Source organism: Giraffa tippelskirchi, chromosome 3 (genome assembly GCF_054371585.1).
Source record: "Giraffa tippelskirchi isolate mGirTip1 chromosome 3, T2T-mGirTip1v1.2.pri, whole genome shotgun sequence".
NCBI lineage: Eukaryota > Metazoa > Chordata > Mammalia > Artiodactyla > Giraffidae > Giraffa > Giraffa tippelskirchi.
In genome coordinates, this window is record NC_137277.1 from 184,920,674 (window position 1) to 184,937,420 (window position 16,747).

General features: G+C 43.2%; 1 protein-coding gene across 1 annotated transcript in view; it reads right to left on the reverse strand.

The window, feature by feature from the left end:
- RCAN3 (RCAN family member 3) overlaps positions 1 to 16,218 on the reverse strand; it is a 30,816-nt gene extending 14,598 nt beyond the window's left edge. Inside the window, exons 1-2 of the mRNA XM_081586746.1 lie at positions 15,939 to 16,218; positions 6,974 to 7,225 (exon numbers count right to left, since the gene is read on the reverse strand). Coding sequence (XP_081442872.1) covers positions 6,974 to 7,168 — 195 coding nt within the window. The 5' untranslated portion in view covers positions 7,169 to 7,225; positions 15,939 to 16,218. The remainder of the gene's footprint in view (positions 1 to 6,973; positions 7,226 to 15,938) is intronic.
- Positions 16,219 to 16,747: the final 529 nt, after the last annotated feature.

Sequence of the window (16,747 nt, forward strand, 5' to 3'; positions counted from 1 at the left end):
TACAGAAATTGAGAGGAAGCATCTAGGAACATATAGAAAGTTTGCACTGCTATAATATTCTTACTGCATTTTATAAATCTGTGATAGTTTGGGGGAAAACCTGGTCCTTCACAAAGCAATACATTTGAGAAGCTTTTATCTACAGTTTATGCAAAAGCATGTTAAAAGGTATAAAAATGTTAACTACCAGACTGGCAAAAATGTTTATTTCTGAAAAAATAAAGTACTAGTGATGCTATGGAGCAATGGGAACACTTTTGCATGGCTGGTAGGAATGCAAACAGGTGCAACTTCAGAGACTATTTGACAGTCTCTGCTAAGGCTGTGAAAAAGTACAACCTGATGAGCCAGCAACATCATTCCTGTTTACATACCCTGAGAAGACTCCCCCATTTCCACCCTGACATACACAGGACACATACAGAACATTCACAACATCACTGTTGCAATAGCAATATCTCAAAAATAACCTAAATGTCCAACAAAAGAATAAGTAAATAAATAATGGTATATTTGTAAATAAGGACAGTATATATAGCAAGGGAAACTGAATATATATTTCAATATGGATTAATCTTACAGATATAACATTGAGAAAAAACTGATCTAATTATGCCTTATATATAAAATTTTAAAATGTAAAATGTTATGTATTTCACTGGTGTTATAGTTTTCAGCATACGGATCCTGCATATACTCTGCTGGATTTATCTTAAAGTATTTCATGGTGCTATTGTAATGTTTTTAAATTTCAATTTCCAAATGTTTACTGCTGGTAAATAGACATGTGGTTGATTTTATATATTGACCTTGTAGCCTACAAACTTCTTAAATTCACTTATTGTTGTCAGTCACCCAGTTATGTCCGACTCTTTGCGACCCCATGGACTGCAGGACGCCTGTATAAAAGGCCAAACTCACTTATTAGTAGAGTTTTTATGTAGATTCCTTTCTAAATAGACAATCAGGTCAACTGAAAATAGAGCAAAATTTAAAAACTGTATATACACACACATAGAGTATTAAGTTTGAACTAGAAGAATTGCCAATACAGGTATCTGCCAGTTTTTAAAAGTTTGTTTTATGCCACTTTGCTTTTACAAAAGACCTGCACTACTACCTATTTTCTGTAACAGAAAGAAGTCCAAGGAGGATTCTTCCTTTGATGAAAAAAGGTGAAAATCACATTCAACGTCTGTTTTGCAGCAGCTGTCATGGAGGCAGTGTGCCCCCCGAGTGGTGAGAGTGGCTCCACCACGCTCCTTCCTAGGAAACTACCCTCAGCTTCTCAGCATCAAGCACATTAGCCTGGAACTGGGTCCGTGAGCATCTGTGCTTTACTTTAATTTATTTTGTGCATCTGTTAGCAAGATTGCCCCCAAGGAACTGCTTTTCTGCTTTGTACCATTTCAGCTTTCAAAAGCTTTCATAGGAAAACTACTTTCAAAGTGGGGGAAAAGTAGATCTCTTTGGCCTCAAATACACCAATTTCATATTCACTGGAAGGACTGATGCTGAAGCTGAAACTCTAATACTTTGGTCACCTGATGTGAAGAGCTGACTCACTGGAAAAGGCCCTGATGCTGGGAAAGATTGAAGGTGGGAGGAGAAGGGGACGACAGAGGATGAGATGGTTGGATGGTTATCACCAATGTGATGGACATGAGTTTGAGCAGGCTCCAGGAGTTGGTGATGGACAGGGAAACCTGGTGTGCTGCAGTCCATGGGGTTGCAAAGAGTTGGACACAACTGAGCGACTGAACTGAAACAAAATAAAAGGTTAAAATTGCGTGGGAAATGATAAACACAGAGTTCAGGATAATGGTTATCTCTGGGAGAAGAGACAAGAGGCTCAACTATTAGTAAAATTTTGTTTGCTAAATAGGGTGGCTCTGTGGTTTTTCTTTACATTAGTCTTTATCTTTTCGCACAACCTAGAAACTGCCCCCTTTTTGAGAGCTTGAGATAGTGTCTCCGCACAGGAGGAATCACCAAACTTGGAAGTCATTAGCCTTTGTTCTCCCTGGGCTGCTAGGGAAAGTGGAATCCAAGTCAAGGGCACATACAGGAAGCTGGTTTGGGGAGATAATCCCACAGGATAAGCTTGGAAGAAGGAAGACAGGAAAAGTCTGTCCTTCTGTCCAGGTTGTGTTACCAAGCTGGTCACCTCTGTGAGCCAACGGGGGCTTGATCCTGCTAGGAGCCCTGGAAGGAGCCAAGGAATTGGTGGCTGGAGCGTCACAGAAGGAGGGACTTACTCACTGGCTTCAGTCCCCCACTGGTCAAGGACTGCCCTGTCTGCACGGCCAAGCAACTGTGTACAGGCAGCAGAGAAACACTGAGACAAAGGCAAGATATCCGTGCGCCATGCAGGACAGCTACCGTCAGGTTACATCTGCACGCAGCTGAGTGCTCTGGCAATAAGCGGAGTGCAAACGTGGGCCAACAGGATGCAACGTGGGGCATGAGAGGCGCCCATATACATATCAGTTCAGTTCAGTCGCTCAGTCGTGTCTGACTCTTTGCAACCCCATGGACTGCAGCATGCCAGGCCTCCCTGTCCATCACCAACTCCTGGAGCTTACTCAAACTCACGTTCATCGAGTTGGTGATGCCATCCAACCATCTCATCCTCTGTCGTCCCTTTTCCTCCCACCTTCAATCTTTCCCAGAATCAGGGTCTTTTCCAATGAGTCAGTTCTTCACATCAGATGGCCAGAGTAATGGAGCTTCAGCTTCAGCATCAGTCCTTCCAATGAATATTCAGGGCTAATTTCCTCTAGGATTGACAGGTCGGATCTCCTTTCAGTCCAAGTGACTCTCAAGAGTCTTCTCCAACACCTTACATACATATATACACATACACAGTACACACGTGTACATATTCTATACATATGTACGAAAACATACTACAAAGAATAATCAACTTAAGAAAAATGGGGGGGTTGCATTTTTTGATTGTGATAAACATAAAATTTACCATTTTAACAATTCTTAAGTGTACAATTCAGAGGCATTAAGTATATTCACACTGTTATACATAAGCACTATCCACTAGAACGTTTCATCATCCCAAATTGAAACTCTGTACTCATAAACTGTCACCCTGCTTATTTAACTTATATGCAGAGTACATCATGAGAAACGCTGGGCTGGAGGAAACACAAGGTGGAATCAAGATTGCTGGGAGAAATATCAATAACCTCAGATATGCAGATGACACCACCCTTATGGCAGAAAGTGAAGAAGAACTAAAGAGCCTCTTGATGAAAGTGAAAGAGGAGAGTGGAAAAGTTGGCTTAAAGCTCAACATTCAGAAAACTAAGATCATGGCATCCGGTCCCATCACTTCATGGGAAATAGATGGGTAAACAGTGGAAACAGTGGCTGACTTTATTTTTGGGGCTCCAAAATCACTGCAGATGGTGATTGCAGCCATGAAATTAAAAGACGCTTACTCCTTGGAAGGAAAGTTATGACCAACCTTGACAGCATATTAAAAAGCAGAGACATTACTTTGCCAACAAAGGTCCATTTAGCCAAGGCTATGGTTTTTTCAGTGGTCATGTATGGATGTGAGAGTTGGACTATAAAGAAAGCTGAGCGCCAAAGAATTGATGCTTTTGAACTGTGGTGTTGGAGACGACTCTTGAGAGTCCCTTGGACTGCAAGGAAATCCAACCAGTCCATCCCAAAGGAGATCAGTCCTGGGTGTTCATTGGAAGGACTGATGTTGAAGCTGAAACTCCAATACTTTGGCCACCTGATGCGAAGAGCTGACTCATTTGAAAATACCCTGATGCTGGGAAAGATTGAGGGCAGGAGGAGAAGGGGACGACAGAGCTTGAGATGGTTAGATGGCATCACTGACTCGATGGACATGGGTTTGGGTGGACTCTGGGAGTTGGTGATGGACAGGGAGGTCTGGCGTGCTGAGATTCAGTTCATGGGGTCACAAAGAGTTGGACACGACTGAGCGACTGAACTGAATTGAACTGAACTGAAGTTAACTAAATTTTTATTAATTCTTGGCCAGAATGGTACTACAGATTCAATTAAGTATTTACTGAAACTGTGTTACTTTCCAGGCACTGTTAAAAATACAGTTCACTACATAGAAACATTCTTCCTTTGAATCTCCCTTTTCAATTTCCCGATTTAAAACAAATCAGTTTCCTCAAATGACTTACTTCTTCTGGACTGAATGTTGTATTAGAACATTCAACAACTGATGAGGAGAATCAGCGGATTTCAGTTAACTTCCATTATCATTTATTTTTCTTAAGTAATATGTTCTATTCATCTTTAAATGGAGAATATAGAAACCAGACGCTCGACAGGAAGATTTGTATCATGCATGTGATTACATGGACCACAGAGAAATTTGGGCCAGTGTATCTGAAATCACAATTTCAGGTTAAATGTCCTACGTACTACTGAACCTCACTCAGCTCAGTACATCTGTCTCTCCATCACAACTCTGTATCACTAACCCTCAACAAATATCTTACAGAATCCATTCATTCAACCTAACAGGTGTTGCTCTGTGCTAGGCAACTGTATTAGATGCTAGGTGTCACTGATCAAAAAGAAGGACCAGGAGAGCAAGCAGAGATGCCCTAATATACCCCAACCTTTGTCATTAGAAAAACAAATCCAAAATCGTACGGTAAGTAGGTCAGGAGAAACAGTTTTATGTACAAAGGGTAGTGCTTTGCGAACAGACTAACCCAAAAGCGACGTGCATTTCTTTATAAAGTCAGGTCCCAGCTGGAGTGCTGCTTTGCGTCAACATTTACCAAGATCCCTCAGACACATAGACCTAAAGCAGAAAGGAGAAGCACTCCAATTTCCCACACCATAAAAACCTAAATTAAATCTTGAAACTCTCTCATGTTCAAATCAGAAGCCTGCTTAATTTTTCCTTATTTTAAGAAAGGGAAAACTGGGATTAAAATGACAAGTCAATAACACTGGAATGAATTCCAACCTGTTACAGGAAAATTAGGTACTAAACCTGCAGTGCTCTGGACTGAGCCGCTGATTAGCTGAGCACATGGAAAAAAGCTAACCACCAGGCTGCAGAAACAGAAATTATGAGATAAACTTTTCCCTTGGCTTATTTTTCTTACAGTTTACTATATTCTTTACTTTTCCTCTGCCACTTCACACAATTTTCAAGAAACACTGATGAAAATGTAGAGACAAAATCCAGCAATCTAAAATGAAGATTCAGCTTTAGATGACAATGGTCCCTTGTGTCCCTCAGCAGACCACTCAGAAGAGGGCAAAAGCTCATTCCAACAATTACAAAGTTATAAAGAAACAAAAACCTTTTCAAATCAGAAAAAAACTAAAATTCTTTTGAAAATAAGGCATTTAATGGCAATCAGAATTATTCTGGCCATAATCCAAGAGAAGGGTTTTTTATTTTGCTTTGTCTTTTGCACACATGTGGCCAACCTGCACAAACAGGTTAGCCCAGGAGAAATTAAAGCAAAACAAGACACTGACAGAAGGAAACGACAAAGGAAACATTTACTTTTCCCTACACTCAGTACTTTCAAGCATCTCTAAAGGCATGAGTATTCTATTTTACATCAAATTACTTATCCTCTCCACTGCAGGGCTCTCAAGGCAGAACCGTTTAAGCTCCTACTCTGTCCCCTGAAGCCACTGGTACAGTGCCTGGTGCACTCAAGTACGTACTGAGTCAAACCAGTCATCACATCCAGTTCTGCTCCTCGAGAGTCACCAGAAAGAAAAATACTTGGAAGATGTAGATAACAAATTAAAAGGCAGCATGGTGGGATTTTGAAACAAAGTCTTAGAACACGCAAAATATTTATACCAATGGCAGAAATATTTTTACTTTTGTATAACTTAAGAAAAAGCCTCTACAGGCTTTTGTGAGGCCACCATGGAATGAAATGCACACACACATTCTCTTTTTTATAGGTAAATAATGAATGAACTAAAGAGTAGATATCTTTAAAAAAAAAAAAAATCATTTTGCCCTGGGCAGGTTGCAGGAAGTAAAAAAAGAAATACTAAGAACTCTGTTCAAATGAAATCACTGTGTTCATACTCAGTCGCTAAGTTGTGTCTGATTCTTTTGCAACTCTGTGGACTGTAGCCCATCAGGCTCCTCTGTCCATGAGATTTTCCAGGCCAGAAAACTGGAGCGGGTTACCATCTCCTCCTCCAGGGGATCTTTCCTATCCAGGGATTGAACCCATGTCTCCGGCATCTCCAGCACTGGCAGGAGGATCCTTTACCACTGAGCCACCTGGGAAGCCCCGAATGAAATCATAAACAGTCCTAATTATGTAATCAGCCTCGGAAAAAGGCTCAAAATAAGTTCTTCTTTTGTGAATTTACTACCAAATAATAGGAAGCCAGGCTAAAAGTCACTTAGCTTTTCTTTAACCACAAGCTACAAAAATGAATGACTGAGTACATCAATGGATGAACTTATTAAGACTTCATTCAGCATTCACTATAAACCAGTGCTTCTCAAAATATTCATGGGGTAGGACTGGATTTTAAGCATTTCCTATCTGTTGCAGACTGATAGTCTCATAAAACATCATAAAAATGCCAGAAGGCTGAAAGTGAGTCGTTCAGTCGTCTCTGACTCTTTGAGACCCCATGGACTGTAGCTGGCCAGGCTCCTCTGTCCATGGAATTCTCCAGGCAAGAATACTGGAGTGGGTTGCCATGCCCTCCTCCAGGGGGTCTTTCCGACCCAGGGATCAAACCTGTGTCTCCCTCATTGCAGGCAGATTCTTCACCGTCTGAGCCACCAGGGAGCCCCAAAATGCCCAAGCAATGTCTAAAGTTTGGTGCACACTTCTCTACCTGCCATGGACCAATAACAAACTTTGCAAATAAGCAGCCATCAGCTGTTTCCCCGAATCCACACACATTCAACACACTACCAAAGGCAGAGAAAGGTAGGGTGTATGCCTACCTTCTGCTCCGGCACCTCAAACACTGCTTCATGGACACTGCAGGCAAAAAGTGAGGTAGGCAGGTCACTTAAATCCATCATCTCTTCCAAGTCATCTTCATTTTCACCAAAAATCATCTCTTCTTCCTCTTCGTGGTCAGTGCTGCAAAGATCTGACTGGCTATCATTCCAAGACTTCATAGCGTCCCTCAGCATTTTCCTCTAAAAGCAGGTCTCCGTTTTTAAAGTTCAAAGATGTCTACCAGGCATCAACTGTTTAAAAAAAGAGAAAACAACAGAGATAAGATATTGAAGGTCCAATAAGGTTCCAATCAATTCTCAAGACAGCAATTCATCAAATGAGGCAATTTTATTCAGGAAAGATCAATCAACGTTGAAATCAACTCATCACGGTCCTCAGCAATGAATTCTATACATACTAAGTTGATTTGCTTAGGATATTTTACATAAGCTATTTCACGGGCAATGACTTATTATGAAAAAAAGGCTGGAAGTTTTGTAGTGAAATGAAGCGGTGGGGGGGTGGGGATAATACAAAATAAGATACTATCAACATATACACCAGTTTACAAGCAGGGGGAAGGAAAATGTGAACCAGAACTTCCTTCACATGTTTGTTTGGGATTTCGGTCCACAACACTGCAACCTGGCAGAGATAAAACCCACACAGACTCACTCACCATCTGCGCCCTGAAATGCGGTCTGCAGTGAGCTGACTTCACCTTTTTTAACCCATCTGTTCTTTTGAATATACTCTCAAAGAACTACGTTACACAGAACTGAAAGCTCCAAATAAAGTCAGTCTTTGCTGATATCAGAAATATTTACTACAGGCAAAATCTGACATAGAAGACAATTTAAAAAATGTCCTTTCTCTGAATGCTTAAAAATAAATCACTTTACCAGCATGGAGTGGATAGTGCCCCCCTGTTAAATAATGAACAGCGACTGCCTTATAAGGCTATTTATGCCCATTTTTATCTCTTCTGAAGAACTGCATGTCACACCCACCAGGCAGGTGCCTTGAACATAACATATCTCAAGATGCTGGAATTTAAGTCCTACCTAGCAGGCACAGGAAAATTAAGTAAGCGTAATTATTACTACCTCAGTATTACCTAGTTTGTGATTTTTCTCTTTTATTGTGAAGAACATGAAGTTGCAAATAGATTGCTTACATACAGTACAATATAGAATGTTAATTATGGGAAAAAAATAGTGATTTTCCCCTGTTATTCCACTATATCAATCAGGAAAGGCTAATTCTAAAAAGTAAATCTTCATTTGTTTTTGTAAACATTTTCCAAATATATACTGCATGCCAGGTACAGGGAGCTATGAGATGAATAAAGCATGGTTCCTATCCTCAAGGTGCTCCCACCCAGCAAGAATGTCTCTTCAACGACACCAACCACCTCAAAAGGATCTTGGCACCTACACATTTTTTGTTTTCTGTGTGTGTGTGTGTGTGAGTTTTTTTGTTTAATTTGGCTGCACTGGGTCTTAGCTGCAGCATGAGAACTCTCTTTTTTTTTAATTGGAGGATAATTGCTTTACAATGTCGTGTTGGTTTCTACCATACAACAACATGAGTCAGCCGTAGGTACACATAGGTCCCCTCCCTCTTGAACCTCTGTCCCAACCCTTTCCCATCCCACCCCGCTAGGCTGTCATAGAGCACCCAGCTGAGCTCCCTGAGTTATACAGCAACTGCCCACTAGCTAGCTATTTTGCATATGGTAACGTATATGTTTCAATGCTACTCTCTCAATTCTTCCCTCTCTCTCCTTCCCCCCGATCCCCTTACCTCCCCAGCTGTGTCCACAAGTCTGTTCTCTATGTCTGTGTCTCTATTCCTGCCCTGCAAATAGGTTCATCAGTATCATTTTTCTCGATTCCATATATATGCATTATTATATGATATTTTTCTCTTTCTGACTTACTCCTCTCTGTATAAAGGCTCTAGGTTCATCCATTCCACTAGAACCGATTGAAATTCGTTCCTTTTCACAGCATGAGAACTCTTACTTGTGGCATGCGGTATCCAGTTCCCTGACCAGAGATCAAACTCGGGTCCCCTGCATTGGGAGTGCAGGCTCTTAACTACCAGCTCCTATACCTTTTTTTTTCTTTAAACACAGATTTATTCTCACTGTTTTAGAGCTCCGAATTTTTTTCCCTCTCTTTGGGCTGCCCTGCACAGCATGTAGGATCTTAGTTCCCTGACCAGGAATCGAACCTGTGCCTCGTGCATGAGAAGCACACAGTCTTAACCACTGGACCGCCAGGGAAGTCCTGTCTCTTATAGTTTTAATGTATCGGTCTCCACCCATTCTTTCTTCTTCCTTACCAAACATACTTCTTCCCAAGTCCCTTCCCCCACCCCGCCCCAGTCTTGAAAAAAAGAAAAATCTTCCATTTGGAGTCTGCCTGCCCCTCAATCCACCGCCCTCTGTCTCTGCTTCCCCTTTTCTAGAGGCGTCCTGGAAAGAGGAATCTCCTCGACTCCCATCACTCCTGAATTCCAGGCGGCTGGACTCCTGCCACCACCTTCCAGCTGAACCAGCCCCGACTGGACAGCAGCAGCCTCCTCGGGGTTGGCACCTGCCTCCGGGCGGCCCCTGGTCCCACCCATCCACTGTGGGATGTCTCCGTGCCCCTGCCTCCCAGGGCTCCGTCTCTGCCAGCTCTCCTTCCCCCCGCATCTGTCCTCAAAGTGGCTCCTCTGTCTCCACTCACCCTTTACAACCGTCTCCTCGAGGTTTCAACCCCATCCTCTTCGTCATCTTACTCTTCCTGAGCGCTTTCATCTACGCCCCAGCATTTAACTACCCCGCAACCAGTGTTTCTCAACTTCGCTTCCTGCTTCCCCGTGGTTCACCCGCATGACACGTGTCTATCAAGACGGTCTCTCGCTTCCGACAATTATTCTTAAGCCAGGAAAGATGTCACCGAAGTGAAGGGGGAAGCAGGATCTTGGGCACTGGAGGGGATGGTGGTTTGAAAAACAACGTGACCCTGAGAGATTCTAATCTGTCCCCAGGTCCTTCCTGCCAGTGCACAGGGAAAATCACAGGTCTGTGTGAGTTACATACCCGGACTCCGCCTCTCTCTCCTGAGATCTAGATTTGCAGACTTGTCTTTTTAGCTTTCCACTGAAGACACCTAATTGGGTAGCCCACAGGCACTACAACTGTTTAAAACTTCTTTGAGTAGATTATTGTGCTGGAAATCTCCAGTCTGGAAAGGGGCCTGACAGGGGGCGCATGGTATCTCATTGTAACCTTTTCTTCAAGACTAAGTTGGAGAAGGCAATGGCAACCCACTCCAGTGCTCTTGCCTGGAGAATCCCATGGACGGAGGAGCCTGGTAGGCTACGGTCCACGGGGTCGCAAAGAGTCGGACACGACTGAGCGACTTCACTTCACTTAAGTTGTGTAGGGTTGAGTCTGCAGCTCTCAGAGCACTTTGTTCATGTCCCTGTTACAGTCCTATGATTGTTTGTTTACAAATCACTCTTAGCTATCAGAGCATGAGTGCCTTTGAATCCCCAGTCCCTGGCCCAGTTTCTAGCTCACAGTGTATGCTTAATAAGGATTGCTGAATGAAAGCAGAGAGCATTGTGATAAGGCAGCACAGACAAAGGAAAATTTAATTCTGCATGAGGATGAAAGATAGCTTCTCAGAAGAGAATTTCAGCAAGAAAAGAATGGGGTGCCTTCCAGGCGAAGCCAACAGTCCATGGACAAAGGCGGGGAGACAAAAAGATCAGCAGGCACAAGACGTGAGATCTGATGTGGCCACAGTGGACCGTGCTTGGTGGGGACGGCGGGAAACAAGTGAGAAAGGTAGGTGTGCAGAGATCTGACATAAAAATTCGTCAATTTTAGGGCTTCCCTGGTGGTCGGGAAACAAGTGAGAAAGGTAGGTGTGCAGAGATCTGACATAAAAATTCGTCAATTTTAGGGCTTCCCTGGTGGTCCAGTGGTTAAGAATCCGCCTGCCACTGCAGGGGACACCGGTTTGATCCCTGGTCCATGAAGACTCCACACGCCGCAGGGCAACTGACCCCAGGCACCACAACTGCTGGGGCTGTACTCTAGAGCCGGAGCTCCCCAGCTAGAGAAGCCACCTCAGTGAGAAACCCACACGCCACAACCAGAGAAAGCCTGTGCGCAGTAACGAAAGCCTGAGCGCAGCAACGAGAGCCCGGCGCAGACAAAAATCAATAAACATTTAAAAATCAGTCAATATTAGCATGGTATTGAAAGTTTTAGGCAATTTAACTTTCAGTATGACTACAAGTGGGCGGTCTTTTTACCTCTTATCTCTTATTAGAGACGCTAATGCTTTATTCCCCTCCCCATTAAAGAGAGGCGAGGTAAACACTGGGCCTGGTTGGAGAGTCAGGGAGCTCTGAATGGCTAGATTTTAAAATTTGAGAAAGTCAAGCTATGTTTGCTAAGATTTTCTGTTGGTCTCAAGCACCTTCTTCCAACCTCCAAAAAGGAAAAAAAAAAAAAAAATCAGAGCACAAGAAACAATCCTTCACCTGACTTAAAAAAAAAAAAATTCTTAGAATGTTACACCTTCATTTCCTGTTTTCTACCTTCATTTCAGGGCAACTTTTTCTTTTGATATAATTTCAAAGAGAAAAACTATAAGAATAGTACGAGAAATTCCTGTGTACCCTTTTCTCGGAGTTACCAATTACTTACATTTTGGCCCATTTTAAAAATCATTCCCTCATTTTTATATACACGTTTTTCCCTGGAACCATTGAGATTAAGACAGTATTGCTCCTTTCACTCTCAAATGCTTCACTGTATAAGAACAAGATCATTTTCTTGTATAATCCACAGTTCAATTATCAAAATCAAGTACTTTAACAATGATATAACACTGTTCTTGAAATCAGAGTCTATTTTCAAGTTTTGCCAGTTATCCCCTATAACCTTACATGGGTTATTTTATAGGTATTTCCCCTTCAATTTTTTTAGGTAATTGTTAAATTATTTGCCTTTCATCAAAAATTATTTCAATAATCTTTATAGTATCGTTACATTTTCTTCACTTATACGTTAGTGTATATTTACACAGTTTAAAAGGATGGATTAATGAAATCCCATAGTAACTACAAGTAAGTCTGAACAATCTTTAAATATATATCTCAGGAAGATTCGGGCCCGATAATCAGGATTTTCTCGATTTAAACTCTGTCTCCTGCCCCCAGTACTCCTGACCCAGGGATTGAACTCACGTCTCTTGCATCCTGCATTGGCAGGTGGATTCTTGACCACTGCACCACCTGGGAAGCCTGCCCCCAGTACTCGATGTTAGGTACATTAGTTTGCCTCCTTTTCTTTTTCCTCAACTATAAAATGGGGGTAATAATAATCCTTATCCAATAAGGATATTAGAAGTACTAAATCAGAGAATACATGTTGGGTGCTCAGAATGATGCTTTGCATACAGTTGGTGCTCAATAATTAATTTTTACATAGGCACAATCTATGCCAACGTATTTTTGGGTGGAAAGGATCCCAGTAATATCAGAACCTTTGATGGAACTGATATTAAAATTACAAAATGAGAAAAATACACACCCAAATGATCTAATGCCAGGCGACAAAAAGGACACAAAAATAAAGCTACAAAAACAAAACTAACACTTTGAATCATTTCAAGAAAACTGTTCAGTCGCAGCTATCAATAAAACCAGCTCCAGGGCAACCACTGGTGTGGTGATATAGTTCCAATATGAAATCATGTAAAGATTTAAAAACAGAGAGCTAGCTGAAAAAGTCCACCGTGCACTTTTCAAGGACCTCAAAGAACTTCATGTTGTAATTCAGGGCATGCAGTATTAGAGACATTATCTTTCACCTGGTGGTTCTCTTGCTAAAGGCCTGCTGTGAGATTTTTTTTGGATATAGCTTAAATCAACATTGTCAACCATTTCATAATTTTCTGATATTACAAATGCAGCTAGATGTGAACAGAGATATGATCAGAATTAACCAGTGGAAAAAACAATCTTAGCACATCTGTAAAGAAATCATAAGTTATTTCAGCTGGTACTTAAGAAATAGCTTGATTTTATTAAGAAAAAAATTTACAGAAGTACACTGCTTCAATGTTGATATTTTTGGAGTCTGTTAACTCTGCTCCACTGCAACTCCTACAAGACTAAGGTGTCCCTCAATTTCCTAACTCAGGGAAATATGGATCGGAAAGGGCTGGACCAATATCCATCAGCTTTTATAAGCAAAAGTCTGTGGTAATCAGGGTTTAGCATCATCTGCAGCACAACTGTAGCTGTGGCTGGCTTCTGGCAAATTGTTTCTTCACGGAAATATCGAGTGGAAAACTCTAAGTAGCATGACCATCTGCTCGGATACAAGCCTTGTGACAAAAGTAATCAAGGGAAAATGTCAAGCACATGAATCTGACTTTGCATTTTAAATTCTGATCAGGAAAAGGTAAATTCCTCTTCCAGGATTAAAAAAATAATAATAACTTTTCAAAACAGTAGGCTTCTCAACTTGAATATTTAAAATACCTTAGCTAGATGCAATTTATTATTTTCTGATGGATCAATCAATACTGGAAGCAAATACCTCATTTCCAGCTCCACAAGTGCCCTGTTGAATAACCTGGGAAAAGTCATCTGGCGTTTTGAGTTACATTTGTCCTCTCAATATAAAATGAGGAAAATACTCAGAGATGTTGTTGAACTACTAAATACCTTTTTAAAATTTACATATTATAAGTTTAGACTAAATTCCTTTTTTTTTTTTCCAAAAAAGGAACCCTCTGGATTGTCAGTGTGAGGGTTTCAAATAGCTATCTTGCAAGTCTGTTATCTTCTACTTCCTCCCTGTTCACTACTTACACGCAGAAAATCTTACTACTTTCTAGTAGTTGTGGTAAGAAAAAAAAAATGGTGCCACAGTAAAGATGAAAATTAGATTTTTGAATTTTGTATGTTTCAACGACCTATGCCTTCTTTTCATATGTAATTCAGAAATGGTCCTGTTATAACTACTGAGATGCAGTGAAGTCCTTTTCAGCGGGAGAGAGAAATAACAATAACCAACTGACAGAACAAATGAAAATGACTGGTTTTAAAGAACTGAGGTAGAGATGTAAGGACTGATCCTATTTCTTTTGCAGCATATAATTCATTTCCCCTCACTCTAACCTCTACATTCGAGGGGAAAAGTGGAGATCCACTGTCTGTCTGACCTCCACCTCCTGTGGTTCCCTGGGTCTAGACAATAAATGGCATTGAACTTTAGAGCTCCCATTATTTCACAGACTTCAGTCTAATGGATTTCCAAATCACACTATTTTTCATGATGCTTTGCTGAAGTCTTTCAACGACTATATCCTCCAGCACCATACAAAATCTGTACTCATTTGTAACCGTTAACATGCACATGTTAAAAAGTTTCACAAATGTTATAATTCAAAAGTGGAAAAAAATCTTGCCTTCTCGAAAAGCACTGAGATCTCGTCCCACTCTAAGAGAGAAGTTTTGCTAACCCAGTAAAACATAAAGCTGACAGCGTGGCTAAAGAAGGGGAGCTGAGTTTTCAAGTCTTTCACTGTCTTCCTGCATCAAAAGTCCATTTCTAGAAAACAAATACAAAATCCCTACCAAAAAGCATGACCCTGGCGTGATACACAAACATCTATATTCTGAGTTTCAATATTTTGTGTTTTATAATTTAGTATTTTGAACAACTAATGAAACAGTCTTAAAATTAACCTTTTAAATCCTATGTAATGACAGCTACAAAGAGTCATGCGTGTGCTCTCCATCGGTTCTGACTCTTTGTGAGCCCATGGACTGTAACCCACCACGCTCCTCTGACCGTGGGACTTTCCAGGCAAGAATACTGGAGTGGGTTGCCATTTCCTCCTCCAGGGGATCTTCCTGACTCAGGGATGGAACCTGCGTCTCCCGAGTCTCCTGCACCGGCAGGCGGATTCTTTATCAGAGAATCCCTCAATCGATTATCAACTTGTACATGTGAGACTATGAAATGCAGAGACTTCCAGGCTTCTGCGGTGGCTCAGCGGTAAAGAATCTGCCTGCCAATGCAGGAGACGTGGGCTCCATCCCACGATCGGGACGATCCCCTGGAGAAGGAAATGGCAACCCACTCCAGTATTCTTGCCTGGAGACTCCCATAGACAGAGGAACCTGGCAGGCTACAGACCATGGGGTCGCAAACAGTCGGACACGATTTAGAGACTAAACAACAACAGGTAACTTTCAATAAGAGGGCGTTAATACTTTTAAGCACTGCAGTAAAGCTTCACGTTAAATAATTCTGTTAGCATCTGCAACATGGATCTGAACTGCTCCCTGCCCTAGACTCCTAATCTCCTGAAGGAGATGATCAGATTTTGCACGGAAGCTGAGACGAAGCAAGCTGAAAACAGACCACTACTGCTCTATCGGCCCGGGCAGCAGAAGGAAGCAGACAGACAAGTTTCAAGAAGTAATCCAACAGGTAATGCGATGGTTACCCACGCATCACTGAGAAAGGAGAACAAGAACAACAAAAAAGATGGGCTTCCACCTTCTGGTCGCTCCGTTTTACCAACTCCCCCCATTCTGCGTTCAGGAGCAGGTTGGATCTGTCAGCTTTTCAAAAACTCAAACAGCTGTTGGGAGACAGATCCTTTCTCTTGGTTGTGTTCTGCAAATACACCACCCCAGAGCTGTCAGAGAAGACCCTGGGCGCGAGAAGGGCTGGACCCGGGAGGCAAAGGCGCAGCTTCTCTGGGGTCTGGCGTACAGGAGCGTCCACCCCTCCAGGGCACAGGCGGACTGTTTCTTTCTTTTTTTTTTTTAACTTTCCACACCTAGTGCACCCCAATCCTCTCCAGAGCCGGGTGCAGAGCCTGCTCGGAGAGGCGGGCGCGGGCCCCACCCCGCGAAGAGACTCACCTGCGCGCGTGGTCGCCGCAGCGGGCAGGCAGGTAAGGGAAGGAGAGGCCGGGGCTGCCAGACGGGCTACGCGGGAGCTCGGGGGTCGCAAAGGAGCTGGGCCTCTGGGGAGACACGGCGGGAGATGGCCGCGGCAGAGTCTGTGCGGCGCCGGCTGTCGGGCCGCCACGCCCTCGACCCCGGCGCTAGCTACTCCCTAGGCGCGGGGCGCGAGCCGCGACCTGCAGAGCTGGGCGGTCGGCGTCGGGCGCGCGCGCCCGGCCCTGCGCGGCTCAGCCCCGCCTCCGGCGAGCGCGCGCGGCGCAGGCGTTTGAGGTCGGCCGCCCGGCAGGAGGGCGCCGGGCCCCGAAGCCTACAGGAAGCGGCCACGCCCCTCGCGTGCGGCCGTGTGGGCGGGGCGCGGCCGTGTGGGCGGGGCGCGGCCATGTGGGCGGGGCGCGGCCGCGCGCACTTGGCTTGCATCCTGGGGTTTTCTCTTCCGCGGAGAGCTTGGGGGCTCGGGCCGTCTAGCTGGGTGAGGGGTGTTAAGGTTCCCCCGACCGCTGGACCTTAGGCGATCTTTGCGCCTTGCATCGTGACCAAAAATAGCTTATCTCTCTTTTTTCTCCTGTTTGGCCCCATTATGTCGATGGCAAGAATAATTAGGAATATTACGAACATTTACTGCGAGCCAGTTACTATGTACACGGCACCGCGTGCTTTTCAGGATTTACCTCATGTAACCTCACAAGCAGCGAACCGAACATGGTTATCCTCCTTTTATAGACGAGATGGGCTTCCAGGGGCTTAATTGCCCATGGAGAGGCAGC